Below are 17439 nucleotides of genomic sequence, written 5' to 3' on the forward strand. Positions count from 1 at the left end.
GCAAACAATGGATGGAAACTAACTGAGGAGAGAAGCAACCTAGAACTAAGAAGAAATTTCCTGACAGAACAATTAACCAGTGGAACAACTTGCTTCCAGAAGCTGTGCATGCTCCAACACTGGAAGTTTTTAAGAAGATATTGGTCTGAAATGGTTTAGGGCAGGGGTAGGCAACCTTGGCTCTTCTATGACTCTTAGACTTCAACTCCCAGAATTCCTGAGTCAGCTGACTCAGGAATTTTGGGAGTTGAAGTCCATGAGTCATAAAAGAGCCAAGGTTGCCTACCCCTGGTTTAGGGTTTCCTGCCTGAGCAGGGTGTTGGACTAGAAGACATTCAAGGTCCCTTCCAACTTTGATATTCTATTCTATTCTATTCTATTCTATTCTATTCTATTCTATTCTATTCTATTCTATTCTATTCTATTCTATTCTATTCTATTCTATTCTATTCTATTCTATTCTATTCTATTCTATTCTATTCTATTCTAATCTTATCAGCGTCAGACCGGCTATGTAGCAATATGCATGGCTTATTCTACAAACCAATGGGGACAGTGTTGAACGATGCTGAGAGTTTGACAATCTACAATGCAAAAGTTGTCCCAGAAAAATCAGAAGTAATTTGAAATGCAACTCATATGCATAAACAGAAAGAGCTTTGTAAATGCTTACATTGAAGCATTCTGTACCTGCAAATTTAGCAAAATGGCACCAATTCGCATGGCCTCACTGAGTTCAAGGCTGTACATCTGTTGAGGGAAGCGAGGTGGACTTTGATTGTTAGGAGGAAGTACCTCAATGTAAACAGTAGTGATGGAACTTCTGAAACGACAAATAGAATTCAGTCAAAATCAAATTATACCACTTTTTCTCTATCAAACTCTAAATGTTAGTGTTAAGGAATTTATTGTGCAGGGTCTCCTTGTGCTACCAAAGAGTTGCACAGACAAGGAAGGGCACTGAGAGCAGTAAAAGTCACACACAGAAATACACTGAGTTCTAAAAGCAAAAAGTATTTTACTTTGAGGTGGTGTAAAAACAAAAATGCACAGTCAAAAATAAACAGTCCAAGTCACAAAGTCTTCTTACCGGTCCAGAGGTCAATACACAGTTTAGGTTACAACAGTAGTAAACCAACAGCAGAGCAAAAACAGTAACAGTAGAGATCAGTGAATTCAGAGAGAGAGAGAAGCTACGTTCCTAGCTTCCTCTTATGGCCATGAGAACACTTACACACCCATTGGCCAATTAACTTCTTAAAGCCATAGCATTATGGTTAATATATTTTCAACCCAACATTGTAGGCTAACACCATATGCCTAACATTCTCCCCTTTGGGTAGAATAATATATAACTCTTACAATCTTATGCACATTCTTTCACAATTAGCATTGTGTTTCACAGCACTTTGTACCTTCGTAAAATGGTCTGCAATATTTACATCAGATGAACAATACTCTAGCTTTATTAATTTATCCTTGACACATTGTCTGACATTTAAATAACGAAGATCAGTATGTTTGGATCTTGTTCTTACTGCAGCATTATTTGCCATCTTTATTGCAGCTTGATTGTCCTCATATACAATAAATGGATCATTTACATTTAAACCCATATCTAACAATAATTGTCTGTACACTAGCAGTTCTGTACATAACACTGATAGACATGAAAATTCAGCCTCCATTGTAGACAAGCTTATGTGTTTTTGTCTAATGGACTTCCATCCAATTAAAGAATCATCCAACATTATAGCCAACCCTGAGGTAGATTTACGAGTGTTTGAATCAGAGGCAAAACTCGCATCTGCATATGCAGTAAGGATTAACTCACGATTTGGCTCTAGATATAACGAGTAGTGAATAGTCTGCTTCAGATATCTTAATACTCGTTTAGCTGATTGCCAGTGTCTAACAGTTGGATTATTGTTGTACCTAGCTAATTGGTTTATACAGTAAGAAATATCAGGTCTAGTCCAATTACTCAGATACATAAGACTTCCTATCAAAGATTGGTACATAGTCTTATCAAATACAGGACTCTCAACATTAGTGTCCTTAAAATCCATAGCCATTGGAGTTTTTGCTGGTTTACACATTTCCATATTGTATCTCTTTAATAACTGAGATATTTTACTGGCTTGCGACACCTTAAAACCCCTATTTGTTTTCACAATATCTAACCCCAAATAGTGGCTTATTTTCCCAAGATTTCTAATTGTGAATTTATTTTCCAATCTTGAAATGATGGTTTGTGCTTCTAACTCAGTTTTTGTTATTATTGCAATATCATCTGTGAATAATAAAAGAAAAGATAACACTCCATTGTGTTCTCTTCTAAACAAACAAGGATCAGCATTACTGGCTACAAAACCTAATGCACTTAACTCATTTACTATACATTTGTTCCACTCATAGCCTGATTGTTTCAATCCATAGAGGCTTTTCTTTAACTCCCAACAATCATGGTCTCTATCACTGGTCAATCCTGGTGGTAGTCTTAAATAAATAGTATGTTGCAATGGAGCATGTAGATATGCAGTTTCAACATCTACATGGTTAACCATATATTGGTTTTTAGCTGCCCATACTAAAGCTGCTCTTAAAGTAGTTGCCCTTAGACTGGGTGCAAACACTTCGTCATAATCCTCAGTAGTTTGGGCAAAACCTTGTGCAACCAAACGTGCCTTATGGGTTACAGTCCCGTCTACACCCTTCTTTATTTTATATATCCATTTGCAACCTATAGCTTGCTCACCAGGTGGCAGTTTTGCTTTCACATAAACCTTAAGATCCTGCAAAGAATTCAACTCCCTGTTCATTGCAGCTTTCCATGATGCTTGTTCCTTTTCAGGATACATCCTGATCTCATCATAGTTAGATGGCTCTACACTAACTTGACATACTATACTAGCTTCATAGCGATCAGGTGGATGTCTGATACGCATTGAACGCCAAGGAATTACAGGGCTTTGAATTTCAGTCTCCTTTCCTTCCTCTGATTCCTCTTTTATCTCCCCTATCTCCTCTTCATCTTTTATATTTACAGGAGATGTATTATCATTACTAGTTACGTTATCAGAGGAGTCCTCAAACACTAGAGGATCAGTATTAACAGCTTCTTGCTCTAACCTATCCCAACCTACGTGCTCAAGGAATTTTGCACTAGCACTGTTATATACATTAGTTGTGCCTCGTTCCCAGAAACGATAGGATCTATGGTTAGCTTCGTAACCTACGAAGTATAATTGCCTAGCCCTATGTTGGCCTTTACTCCTGAGTTGTGCAGGAATGTGGACCCAAGCTGGGGTGCCAAATGTGTGCAGGTAATCAAGGTTTGGTCTTCTACCATGCCATATTGTATATGGTATTTTACCAGTAGAAGTATTAGCAACTATATTCAGAACATGGTTTGCACATTTTGCTGCCTCCCCCCACAGTCTATCTGTTAAGCCAGAATCTCTTAACATGGTTCTAATCATGGCTTGTAACGTTTGCCCACGTCTCTCAACAAAAGCATTATGTTGAGGCCTATAGGTGGCTGAATGTTTATGCTCAATGCCAGCTGATTCTAGCATATCAACAAAACGCTTATTTGTAAATTCAGTACCATTATCAGTAATTATGCACTGAACCTTTCTCTTTGTTTTTCTCTCCACGAACTTCAGCCAGTTTGCAAATTGTTGGAAAGTGTCTGCCTTTGACTTAAGCAGATAACAAAAACCATATCTAGAGTAGTGGTCCAATATACTTAAAATATAACATGACCCTCCTAAACTTGGTTTCATGGGTCCAATTAAATCAGCAAACACAACTTCCAAAGGTACAGTTGTTTTGAAGCTGTTTATCCTGTTTGCCGGACTTGCCTTACTCTTTTCCTGATTACAGGCATTGCAATTCAAATACTTACTACATGGCTTCAGTTTAATTCCTACTAACTCAACTGTTTTACGTAGTGATTTAAAGTTTACATGCCCTAACCGCCTATGCAATAAATGTATACATTCATCATGTGGCTTCTTGTTCTCACATATTGAGTTAGCTTTAACTGTACTAACCTGGTTACTTGTGAGAACGAATAAACCATTTTTCAAATTAGCAGTTACACAGGTTCCATTCCTCTCAATAGTGCATTGCTCCCCTCTGAATGTTACCACAAACCCAACCTTAACCAATTCCCTTACAGATAACAAGTTGAATCTTAGTTTAGGTATATATAACATAGGTAACTGTTCATCAATGCATGGACAATAGGAATTACCTTCACCAGAGGCCTTCATCCTCCAACCGTTTGCCAGTGAAACATATTGGTTGCTGTTTTTCATATTAATAAACCTCTTTTTCACTTTGGTAATGCATTGTGAAGCCCCACTATCAACAACCCACAATTCATTATTTCTGGATGTTGGTTCACCAGAAATAGCCAAACCAATGCCCTTCTTAGCCTTCCCACTGCTATTCACATTCTGTTTTTTACCCTTTCTACAGAATTTGGCTATATGCCCTCTAGCCCCACAAGAATAACATTTCTTGACGTTGTAAGCAGTGGTGAATTGCTGCTCCTCTTGTGGCTGTGTCTCTCTCAGCTGGTCTCTGTCACGCCTCCTTCTGGACTCTTCCAGCAGTCTCCCAGTAATGTTAGTCAATGTCAGTTCCTCTCTGGTCAGGACTTCCAAAGAAGAAACATACCCATCATAACTCTCATCCAAAGATGACAGAATAATGTAGACCTGATGCAACTCTGAAAAAATCAGCTCCTTTTCATGAAGCTCTTGAAAAGTTGCCTTCATGTAATTTAAATGGGTCAGCATATCTCCATTCTTCTGCAAACGAGCCCTAAACAGCTTACGTGTAAGGTGTATATGTGCACCCACACTGTCTCGAACATAAAGCCTTCGCAAAACATCCCAACACCTAGCAGCAGACTCCTCACCACGAATATGGACAAGCTGCTGGTCATTCAGTGTTAGTCCAATAATGCAAAGAGCTTTCTCGTTGCTTCGTTTAAAGTTGTCTAACTTCTTTGCATCCTCTTCGTCATCTGGATCCCAAACAGTAGTATCTGGTGGGTTATTTACAACAGCCCATAGTCCTTCCTTGCGCAAAAGCAAGCAGCATTTCGTGGACCAGGAAACATAGTTTGTCCCATCCAACCGGGTTATCCAGGAGATGCCTGACAACTGTTCTTGTGCCATTTTACACCAAAAAGCTAACACAAACTCAGCTAGGAAAACTGTGTGTACTTACTCTCAGTACAGGCCTGGGCCCATAACCAGTGTTATGGAATTTGTTGTGCAGGGTCTCCTTGTGCTACCAAAGAGTTGCACAGACAAGGAAGGGCACTGAGAGCAGTAAAAGTCACACACAGAAATACACTGAGTTCTAAAAGCAAAAAGTATTTTACTTTGAGGTGGTGTAAAAACAAAAATGCACAGTCAAAAATAAACAGTCCAAGTCACAAAGTCTTCTTACCGGTCCAGAGGTCAATACACAGTTTAGGTTACAACAGTAGTAAACCAACAGCAGAGCAAAAACAGTAACAGTAGAGATCAGTGAATTCAGAGAGAGAGAGAAGCTACGTTCCTAGCTTCCTCTTATGGCCATGAGAACACTTACACACCCATTGGCCAATTAACTTCTTAAAGCCATAGCATTATGGTTAATATATTTTCAACCCAACATTGTAGGCTAACACCATATGCCTAACAGTTACAATGCATTAAGCATTCAGGGTGTCTCAACAAAGAGAGGAGTGCCTGTTTATTATAGTCCTAATAAACAGGCAAAGCTATTTCCATTCCCATTAAAAGAGCAGCCCTATCTGAACTGAAGAAACTGCAAGAGCCTTAAGAAAAATTTAATTTCCTACCAAGCATTAAGCTCTAAGTAACAATATGAAAGCTATCTCAGTGGGGATTAAAATAATGTGCAGTATGCTTTTAATGATTGTAACACTTTCTCAAAAATAAGCCAACCTTGATTTTTTTTGGGGGGGGCAATGCTCAGATGCACATATTTATGAACCCAGTTCTTTGATTAGATCAATATAATGGAAATATATTTATTTTTATTTTTAAAAAATCAAAACAAGGTTTCAAACATTATACTGATTTTTGAAATTTGCTATTAAGAATAGCATCAGCAAAAAAAAGATTTTAAAAATCCAGCTTTCTAATTCTAGAGGAAAAGATATATATAAGGGTTGTACATACTTCAGCTCAATAAAGTTTTTACAGTGTGAGTTTATTCTATCTCTTTAGGAAGAGTGTACATTTAAAGTCTGTAATCCCTATAGGTATGAAGATATGTTTGAATTTAAGATGTTTACAATGCTACATGGCTGGTGACAAGCAAAAATGTAAATTTGCACTCAAATTGCTTAATATTTTTCTAAGAATAATTTAAAGCCATTGACATTTAAATATTATATTTGGATTGTCTATTTTATAGATTTCCACATATGTTCATTATGTCAGTGACTGTTGTTTCCATGTTATTCAGAAAGCAGACAGTAGCAAAATAAGATCACATATGTTGGATCTAATCTTTATCTCCATTCATATCTAAACTCCCAAAATTTAACAGACTCTAATAAAGGAGAAGCTAAATAATTAAAGACCTGTGTGTGAAAAGCCTCATCACATTCATGATCTATTTATTTTGGGGCAGAGAAATTAGGAGTATAGCTCCAGTTAAGGAAAGGTTCACCATAAGGAGAGGCATAACATCGCTGCAGCCTTCATCTTTTTGTGGAACTAGTTCTACAGGAGTATGTAAGGGAAAGAAATGTTGCCACAAATATTGTGGAAACAGACCTAAAAAAAATATGCAGGGGAAGAGAGAAAGTGTCTTTCAACTTTAATGTGATCCTGCAATGTTTTGTTGTTTTTATATACTGGAGAGAGCGAGAGAGAGTGAGAGTGAGTGTGTGTGTGTGTGTGTGTGTGTGTGTGTGAGAGAGAGAGAGAGAGAGAGAGAGAGAGAGAGATGAAAGAAGTGAATGAAGGAGGCAGAGATTAACGTGATCATCAGAGGACTAGCTAAGCCTACAATTAAAATATATGCTTTGGACCAGGGCTTTTCAACCAGTGGTATGGGTACCACTTGTGGTACATTGGCACCTGGCAGGTGGTATGCAACCATCCTAGAAAAGTGGTAGTGGGGGAGGGGAATGAGCTGAACCAGTGGCAGCCCCACACAAGTCCAAGCGAGAGATGGCTGGAGCTGCAAGGCTGTCAGGGCTCAGTGGAAGCACCAGTATCAGCACCAGGCTCCAGCTGGAGCTCAGCGCTGATCCTGTTGCTTCTGCTGAGCCCTGACAAAGCACCAATCAGCTGGAAAGCAGCACTGATCCTGGCGCTTCTGTTGAGCCCAGAAGAAGTGCTGATCAGCTGGAATGTTGCAGCATCTCCAGGGTCTTGTGATTTACATTCAGATGCTTGGCAACTGATTCATATTTATGATGGTCACTGTGTCCCAGGGTCATGTGAAGTGACCAAAACCTGCTGCAACCACCCAGCAGACGGGGGAATAAAAACCAAATACCCCCCCACCCCTGCTGCCAATCCTCAACAGAAATGCTCACAATGAAAACCTCGGACAGGAGGAAGAGCGTTGCCGGATGGGCAGGCAGGTGTGTTGCTCAGCTGTGGCTTGGGGGACACTTTTTTCAGTGCCATTGCAACTTCGAACAATCACTAAGTGAACTGTTGTAAGTTGAGGACTACCTGTACTTCATCACTTTTTTCCTTTTTTTTTTGGTCATCAAGTTTTTGATACCTTGCTAGATGACTGGTGGTACTTGGATGTTGCCATATCCTACATGGTACCCATGTACAATGCACCCATGGTACAATGCACCCATGGTACAATGGGTGAAAAGGTTGAAAAGCCCTGCTTTGGACTTCCACGTTTTGCCCACAATGGGTTTCTTACATTTCTTTTATTTTGTTGCATTTTCCTTTTAATTTTATCTGATTATTTCACAGGATAAAGAAAGTGAAATGTTCAGAACTGAAGACTTCTAAATTATTTCCTCAATGTATAGCTGCTCTTCCATACTTTTGGAAATATGATCAATTCCTTTTTTTATATTCCCCCCCTGCCAAAAAACAAGTACGGTTGCAGAGTAGAAAAACACAGGATTCCAAGAAAAGATATGGCTGCTTTTAAGAGTTCCAGACAGATGTTACCCTTCATGATGTTCCAGAAGACCTTTCGGTTTCTAAGACAGTCATCACATTGCCTCGGTGTATAGAAAATATGTCATATATGTTCCCTTTAGATATTGCAGCAAAGAAGGGTGAGTTATATAAAACGTTAGAATAATCTGTATTTGTAGTTATGTATATAACCATGGTAATAGGGACGCGGTGGCTCAGTGGGTTAGGATGCTGAGCTTGTCGATCAGAAGGTCGGCAGTTTGGCGGGTCGAATCCTGAGTGCTGCGTAGCAGAGTGAGCGCCTGTTACTCGTCCCAGCTTCTGCCAACCTAGCAGTTCGAAAGCACGTAAAAATGGAAGTAGAAAAATAGGGACCACTAAAGTGGGAAGGTAACAGCGTTCCATGCGCCTTTGGCGTCTAGTCATGCCGGCCACATGACCACGGAGACGTCCTCGGACAAGCGCTGGCTCTTCGGCTTTGAAACGGAGATGAGCACCAGCCCCTAGAGTCGGAAACGACTAGCACGTATGTGCGGGGGAACCTTTACCTTTTTATATAACCATGGTATATTTTAAGTTTTGTTCTGTGAAATGTGTTGACATGACATTCACAGCTGAGGACTCCCCTCCAAGCTATAATCTGTATACAAAACTAAACCTTTTCTGTTGAACTGTATGCTATATATTTTTGAATCACTCATTATGTTTCTTCTCTGTACTTGATTTAAGAAAAATAATAATCACGATTTCCCACTCTATGCTTCCCAGCAACAACATTTCCGAAATTAGGAACTGAATGGGGTTGCTGGTTCCAGTGTGGATTTCAGTGGGGCATATTTTATTCCTTGTCTAGTATTTGCATAGCTTGCAATTTGTGTTCCAAACTGAGTTAAGGGACACAATGAGGATGCCTTGCCCGGGGAGAAAAAATTATCTCCAGCTCAGTGATCCTTTCAGTTCCAGGATAGTTGGAGATATTACCGTTAAATGATATATGGCAATTTACAAAAGTAGTTGCTACTTGTGCTTTCATTGCTTAAGCTTTCTCTCTTCCTTGCTTCCCCTTCTCAGGTTCTTAAGCTGACACTCATTGATAGGGGTGAAGCAAAATGAACACACTTAAATCATTGACCTTTAGGTTGACACTTAACAGGCTAAACAAACAAAAGTTGACTTCTTTTGAAGAAACGTCAAACCATATTTGATCCACTGAACTTACTGCACAGAGATAGGTATGCGCTAGGTATAATTTCATTTTTTTTCATGATCCAGGTTGGAAAAAAAAGAAAGGTTGCAGTCCTATATATCCTTACCTGGGAGTAAGATCCAGTAGACTCAACAGGTTTATTTTCAAGTAGACAGAAGTATAACATTCTGCTGCAAGCAACTAGGCCAGGGGTCTTCAAACTTGGCCCTTTTATGACTTGTGGACTTCAACTCCCAGAATTCCTCAGCTAGCGAGCCTGGCTGAGGAATTCTGGGAGTTGAAGTCCACAAGTCACCAAGTTTAAAGACCCCTGAACTAGGCTAAAAAAGCAGGAGACTGTGAGTTCAAATCATGCCTTAGCTATGAAAGCCAGCCAGGTGCATTGGGCCAGTCATTCCCTTTATAAGGTTTCTGTTGTGGAGAAAATAGGAGGAGGAAAGTGTGGTGGGTATGTTCACTGTCTTGTGTCATTTATAGAAATAATAAAGATGGGATGCAAATAAATAAATAATACGACAATTGGTAAAGGAGTAGTAGACATGCTTCTTTTAAAGAGGACAGCTGATCAGGGCTAACATTTGGGATTACTATTCTTTTACAACAGGTCTGGGTATTTTGCAGCATTAGAGGCAGTTTCAGCCTCCACAACCCATTCTGACTGTGTTCTCAAATTTTAATAATATGGTTGCCAAAAAAGAGCAGCAAAATTTCTTAGATGGAAAAATAGAAAAAAAACAACAACCCTGTAGTATAAAATACATCATAGAGTTAATTTTTGAAAATGAAAATCTGCTCCCTAATCATAATCTAGATAGAATAGAAAATTCCATCCCACTCCATATGTAATGCTCAATAGTTTTTACAGTTTTTATAATTTTTAAAATAGTAATTCTAAAATGGTAACTCTAACATCTTATTTTTATACACCGTTTTTATATTTTTGATGTTTTATTGTACACCATGCAAACTCCCTCTTTGAAGCAGATGAATGGTTCAGAAGTGTGAAATATAAATAAATAAAAAGTAAAACTCCTGACGACCAAAATATTATTCACCTTGACTTCATACTTCCTTATAGGGTTAAAAGCTAATTTCTCAGCTTAAATAGCCAAAGAAATAAAGTCAAGTATGATTTACCTTCTCTGTGCCAGTGGTGCCCTGTCAGATGCTTTGACAGTGAGGGTGTAGGACCGACCTACTACCAGTGTAATTCCTGGTGCAATTTTGATAAGGCCTGTTTTATCATTGATTGTGAAGTCTCCCTGGTCACCAGCCAAGATTTCATATCTAATCTGTCCATTTGGACCTTCATCTGCATCCATAGCAGTAAGCTGCAATTGAAAAGAATCAACATTCTAGGTTTATTGTTGTTTTGCAACAAGAAGAGTGAAAATACAATCAGAGGGAGCTTATGATATATCCTATGATATCAGTCCAAAAAGGTCAGGTGTTGAATTATGAGACACTGTATTACTAAATGATATAAAAACTGCAATCTAGAATATAAACTAATAGTATAAAGCAGTGTTTCTCAAGCTTGGCCATTTGATGATGGGTGGACTTCAATTCCCATAGTTCCTCAGCCAGCTCCTGGTGGCTGACACATTCTGGAGTTGGTCAACCCTTCCTCAAGTAGCCAAAGTTAAGAAACACTGTTGTAAAGAAAAAGAAAACATTAGTTAACCCAGGAATATGATTACAGAATTGTATCTAGGAATGTCTTTGGCCCAGGACATCCACATTTATTACCATTTCACATTACTTTTTTAAAAAATCTGGAAGCATTTAAGGGAGCTAAATATTAAAATAAAAGATACATAGTTAAAACCTAACAAAAAGCTGATTGAAAAGCCTACAGTACCACATCCTATTTGGCTCTAAAATGTACCATTATCCTCATAAGCTTTGGAGGGGAATGAGTTGAAAGGATGGAGACAATGGCAAAAAAAAATGGATATAACTGCAAGAAATGTGTTATTCACTAGTGATTAGCCAATAATACCACCAACAGTCATAATTGTCTCAGGGGAACATGATCCACCTTGTGCCACTCATTCAGAATTGAAACATCTCAGTTGTTAAATTAACATGCATCCACCTGTTCATCAAATATGTTCACATACGCCCATCTTTTCTTGTTTGAGAGGACAACGATGGGTGGGAATTTTTCTCATGGCATCTGTATGTAAGTTATACTTGAATGATTAAGAGCCAAAGGCATGCTGTGGTTTCTATTGAGAACAATTACTTTAAAGGTGCAGTTGTAAACTCATTTACTAACAAGTAAATCCAATTAAGCACAGTAGGACTTCTTTCTAAATAAAAAGTCATCTTTTGAATGGCTGACAGCATCAGCTGCAATCTTAAAGTACTCAACTCAAAGAGGTGCCTTTTTAGTGCTAAAACTGGGAAACTATTATTTTAATCATGTAAACATTTCTTTGTTGAACTGCGCATAGTTGCTGATCTCCTAAATTAATGCTATTAATAAAGACTGAAGGTTTCTTTGAAAAAGTATAATAACAGGCCTTCTCCAGTTCAGGGACTGGAGAGAAGATAAATCAAAGCCTTTCACAAAAATACCAGTCCTAACCATTTAATTACACGCTAGGAACCAGGCCAAGTTTTATTGTGACAACATGAAAAGGAAAAATGGTAGAATCACAAACACCTAAATTAACAAAGTTAATTAAATTTACAAATGAGCATGCTTTGAAGCGTTAAGTTATCTGAATAACATTTGGAAGGAGCAAAAATATGTCTGAAAGGTAGTGTTAAAATCACAGAACTGTCATACTGCCCTATGATTCAGAATATATGAACTGCAGGTGTCTTTGGTAGATAGGCACCGGTTTATATGATCCTGGACATTCCTGAATCTATAAAAGCAGCTAAAACAAGGATCCTTTCTGCTCTCTCTCTGTATATCTCATACAGGAATGGTAATTTTGTTCCCTAAAAATCAGCAGTACTCACAACTTGACAGTGATGGATCTCTTCGGTTACCGCTCAAGGAAAGCCCAATTTGCCTTGGGCAAAAAAAAAAGCGCTCTAGGCAACTTACATTGCATCCTGTCTTTAACAATACTGTGTCTTTTATAGTAATGCCACATTTCATTTGTTACAGTCATTTTTAAACAAAGGTTAGTTCAGCTGGACAGAGCTCTCATTACCAGAGATATTTTTGGCCAAAACATGGGAAAGCTAATAAGACATCTTGACTCTTGTAGTTCAATATCTGTCATGAACTAAAAAGTTCAGGCAAATTGGTCTCATTCCCAAATGCCTAACGTGATTATTTCCTGCTGATCTAAATTGAAACGTGCAGTTCTTTTGCTAAGGCAGCTTTGCTTTCCAGCTACTACCCTTCAATAAGACCATTTCTCAGAATCATTCACTATTAGCATATATTTATTTTAGCTATTTGAATCGTGTTGTGAAAATTACCATGGAACAGCGTGGCTGACACCTTTGGATTAATAAATTATTGGGGTCTGCCATCACAAAATGTACATAGCTCCTGGGTTTTTCATTTTTTTGTGTGCTCTCAGTATTACACTTAATATGGAGCAAGAGATTATTTATTGATCTGCAATATTTATAATTCAATTATTCATTCAGACTCAATTTGGTATGGGATGACTCATGACTGTAATATTTTTCTTTTCTTGACAGTAAAGATGGAGGAAAGCATTTGAAAAAGTAGGGACAAAAAAAATTGTTTGTACAACATCCAGAGACTGTGAGGGAGATGGGTGATTTCTAAATTTGATAAATAAAAATAAATAAAATAAAAAAGGCATGTGAGAAATCTATGAGAAATCTGTGACATCCCAGCTAGGACTATTACTGGATTCTGTTATATACTTAATGGGAGAACAGAATGAATACAGTGCTAAATGAATGACAACGAAGCCATATTTTTATGATCAAAAGATGTGACTATTTTATTAAGTACATTTCCTCCGTTATCAAGAGGCAAGGGTCTCTAGGTGCCTCATAAAATTGAAGATGCTCACAATACATATCAAGTGAAGCCTAAAACAGTCATGGAATTTTAGGTAAAAACAACAACATATGAGAACTGGAGAATTTAGGCAATCCAATAGTGTTTTTTTATAAGGTCAAAGCACATTTCTCTAGCTATGTATGCCTATGTATGAAAGAAACATTCTTTCTGTGAAACTGGCCATTGTGCAATTATGATTGATCATTTGTGTCCAGATGATTTTAAAACATGGTATTGTTGTGATTCAGGGTCAGCCTGTGGGTTCGGCAGTTGGGTCAGACGACTCATAGGAGGAGGAGGGGGGTGTTGAAGAGCTTGCTGATGATGGCCTTGAGGCTCCGCAGAGCCCTCAGCCAGGCCCCTCCCACCTGGTCACGACGGAGACCCAGCTGTGTGAGCCTGACAGCGTGGATGAAGATGACCCACAGCTGGCCCTGTTCAAGGACGCCTGACGCAGGAGGCAATGGGGCACCTCGGAAGGAGGCAGAGAGAAGCCATGGCCTGAACTGTATAAAAGGGGAATGTGTGGGAGGGCTGGTTTCCTGAAGGCAACCGCTTGATTAATTCCTGTTTCATAGCTTCTGTTTCATGGTTGGTGTCTTGTTTTGCTGTTTTATGTTAATAAATTTGGCAGGCTTAATTCCAGCCTCTTGCCGTTTGTAAAGGGGTTGTCCCTGCCTTTTCTGCAGGGCCGGTAGCAGGCTGGTACAGAACAGGTATTCCCTGAAAGGTACATTCAGTCTTTACTCATTTCAGAAGGCCGTGAGACTGAGGATAATATAAATACAGAAGTTTTAAAACCCAATTTTGTGCATTCTGTTTGTCATTTATTTTTTATGTACCAACTAGAGTTTGAACACTTTGCATCAGATCAACTGAATTTTGCCCATTTTTTAAAAAAATGAAGAAAATACTATGCATATTTCATGTCTGCTTGAAGTATGTGAAGACTGCAAAATCTAGGCCATTGTTGTGCAGCACTATGCATATTCTGAAAACATGTGGACATACATTATTTGTTTCAGCTGAAAACCTTTATCAAAATCTACCAGGAAAAATCCCAAGTGTTTTATATACTGCTCAAAAAAATAAAGGGAACACTTAAACAACACAATGTACTGTATTTAATAGTAGGATGTCTTATCTTGTGTTCCCTTTATTTTTTTTGAGCAGTATATACTCATCTGATTTACATCTCACGTAGCAATTATTCAAGATGGCTCAAACATCTCCCCCGTAGCCTGGGCTGCTCCCAGCTGGCCGTCGCCTCTGCTCCTGTTCTTGGAGCAGAGCCAGCCGTCTGCGACCACCCCTGCCTGAAGGAATGACTATGATTTAAAGGAGCAGGCAGAGCGATACAAGAGGAAATGGTAAAGAGGATTATTATGTTTTACTCTCCAGCTTGATGGACTTTTTTGGATTACAAATTTGAAGTGAAAGTGCGTCATATTTGGTAAAAGATGGCGGCTAAACCACCCCCTAAAACTCTTCGGAGTGCTGGAACTTCTCCCGTGCAACAATCATTATTGCAGGCGCTGCAGCCTCCTGATGTATTGACATCAAAGGACTTACAAGATGCTCTTGAAAAACATACCCAGGTAATTTTGGAATCAATTAATATTAGATTTGCACAGATGGAGGAGAAATTGGAGAAATTGGAGGAGAGAATGGAGGAGAGGATGGAACAGAAGCTCAAAGCAATGAGGGTAGACATCTTGACTTCAGTGTGTAAAGTGGCTCAGTGTGTGGAAGAATTGGAGGAAAAGCTAGAAGACTTGACTCAAAAGAATGCTATATTAGAAACAAAAGTATTGGAGAATGAAAATAAAATGGAAAAGGAACTGTGTCTTGCTCAATATTTTCAGATGCAGTTTGCCATTAGAATTAGAGGCTTAAAGGAGAATACTAAGGAAGATCTAAAGCAGCTGGTTTCTGAGGCTTTTGAAATAGTGTTGAAACAGCCAGCATCTGAGATAAAAGGAGGCATGGACAAAGTGTTTCGTGTGAATTCATGGATTGCCAGACAGAGGAAGCTGCCTAGAGATGTGGTGGTATACTTTGCAAAAAGGGAAACTAGAGATGAAGTTATACAAGCTGCTTATGATACTAAAGTTATGATTGCTAATCAAGAAGTTTTGGTCTTAAAAGAAATTCCTCCAAAGATTCTAAGGAGAAGGAAGGATTTTACATTTCTTGTGCAAGAGCTCAAGCAGCGAGATATAAGGTTCAGATGGGAGATTCCAGTGGGGTTGATGGTGACGCACGAAGGTAAAAAGTACCGTTTGGTTACTGTGATGCAAGCGCGTGATTTCTACAATAATGTTTTAAATGCAACGCCATTAACACTTTTGGAAGCTGGAAAGGGATCTGGAGAAGGAGTGCATCAAGAGGCCGAAGATGGTCAGATAGAAGACAACGGTGTTGGAGGAGATCAAGATACAACCTCGTCGGATGAATCTATAAAACAGAGGGTGACGCGTGCTGCTGCAAAACGATCTAAGAAGAGAAAGTAGCAGGAATCGCAGAAGTCTTTGGAACTTTTACGATATAGTCAAGTAGTCAAGTAGGGGAGGGGGGAAAAGATTTGGGTGTAGACGCAATATATTTTTATATTTGGTGGTTTTGTGGAAAGGGTGAGCTTTTTTGGATTAAAGTTCAAGTTTTGTTTGCAATGGAGTTTACTTAGGATAAGTATAGGGTTGAGAAGGGTTTTTTTTTTCTTTTCTTTTTTTTCCTTATGTTTAATACTATTAATACTATATATGTTTAATACTATTAAGGTTTGTTTCATTCTATATAAGCTAGAGAGTGTCCTTTTCTTATTCTAGTTTTTTTTTTATATATATATATTTAATATTGTTAAGGTTTGTTTTATCCTATATAAGCTAGAGAGTGATGGATTTTAGAATTTATAGTTGTTAGTATATGGTTGCTTAGGTTTGCTTTTTTTTATATATATATATACCTTGTATTCAGCTCTGGGAAGTAGGGGGGGGGAGGGGGGAGGTAGGGGGGGGAGGGAGGGGGGAGGAGGGGAGGTAGGGGGGGAGGAGGGAGGGGGAAGGGGGGTTTTTTAAAGGAAAATTGTATTTTAAAACTTTTCAATAAAAAAATAAAAAAAAAAAAAGATGGCTCAAACAATGTGACATTGTGTTAGACTAGTCCAGGGGTAGGCAACCTTGGCTCTTTTATGACTCGTGGACTTCGACTCCCAGAATTCCTGAGCCAGCATTTATTTCAGTTTCTATTCCTAGGAAATCTGTACTGTACAAGAGATGCTAAAGAAAAAATAACCCCCATAACCAGAAGATTTAGGGGGGGAAATAAAAGAAGAAACTATTTAATGAATTATAAGATTCATTATTAGAGTTCTGAAAATTATGGTTAAGGTTTCATTGAGAAAAGCAAATACCTAGAGTTCAATTGGAAAATCAAACATGTATAATAGATCCTTTCACGGTCATTCTTTCATTCAGAGAAATAAGTAGCTAGCTGTTTTCATCAGTCTCGAAATCCAAATATGTTCTGTTTTAATTACACAAGAGAGTATTTTAAGGGCAGTCAGATCTGAATTAGGGAAAACCAATAACTATCTAAGGGACGCGGTGGCTCAGTGGGTTAGGACGCTGAGCTTGTCGATCAGATGGTCGGCAGTTTGGCGGGTAGAATCCCGAGTGCCACATAACAGAGTGAGCGCCTGCTACTCGTCCCAGCTTCTGCCAACCTAGCAGTTCGAAAGCACGTAAAAATGTAAGTAGAAAAATAGGGACCACTATGGTGGGAAGGTAACAGCGTTCCGTGCGCCTTTGGCGTCTAGTCATGCCGGCCACATGACCATGCGCTCGTCCTCGGACAAGTGCTGGCTCTTCGGCTTTGAAACGGAGATGAGCACTGGTCCCTAGAGTTGGAAATGACTAGAGCACATGTGCGGGGGAAACTTTACCTTAATAACTATCTAGAGAATCAGCCTTGAAAGTGTTTGGACTGTCTTTTTAAATCTACTTAACAGTCAATGTAAACAATGTAAACATTATGAATAGCTGGCAATACTAGGATGACTC

The 17439-nt window shown here is 38.8% G+C and overlaps 1 protein-coding gene across 1 annotated transcript in view; it reads right to left on the minus strand.

The window, feature by feature from the left end:
* The window catches only part of PCDH15 (protocadherin related 15), a gene marked incomplete at its 5' end in the record, with an annotated part of 435974 nt that overhangs the window by 232610 nt on the left and 185925 nt on the right, over nt 1-17439 (minus strand). Inside the window, 2 exons of the mRNA XM_081330024.1 lie at nt 691-823; nt 10507-10700. Coding sequence (XP_081186150.1) covers nt 691-823; nt 10507-10700 — 327 coding nt within the window. The remainder of the gene's footprint in view (nt 1-690; nt 824-10506; nt 10701-17439) is intronic.

The sequence above is a fragment of the Vipera berus genome, assembly GCF_964194415.1.
Source record: "Vipera berus genome assembly, chromosome: 5".
NCBI classification, from domain to species: Eukaryota; Metazoa; Chordata; class Lepidosauria; order Squamata; family Viperidae; genus Vipera; species Vipera berus.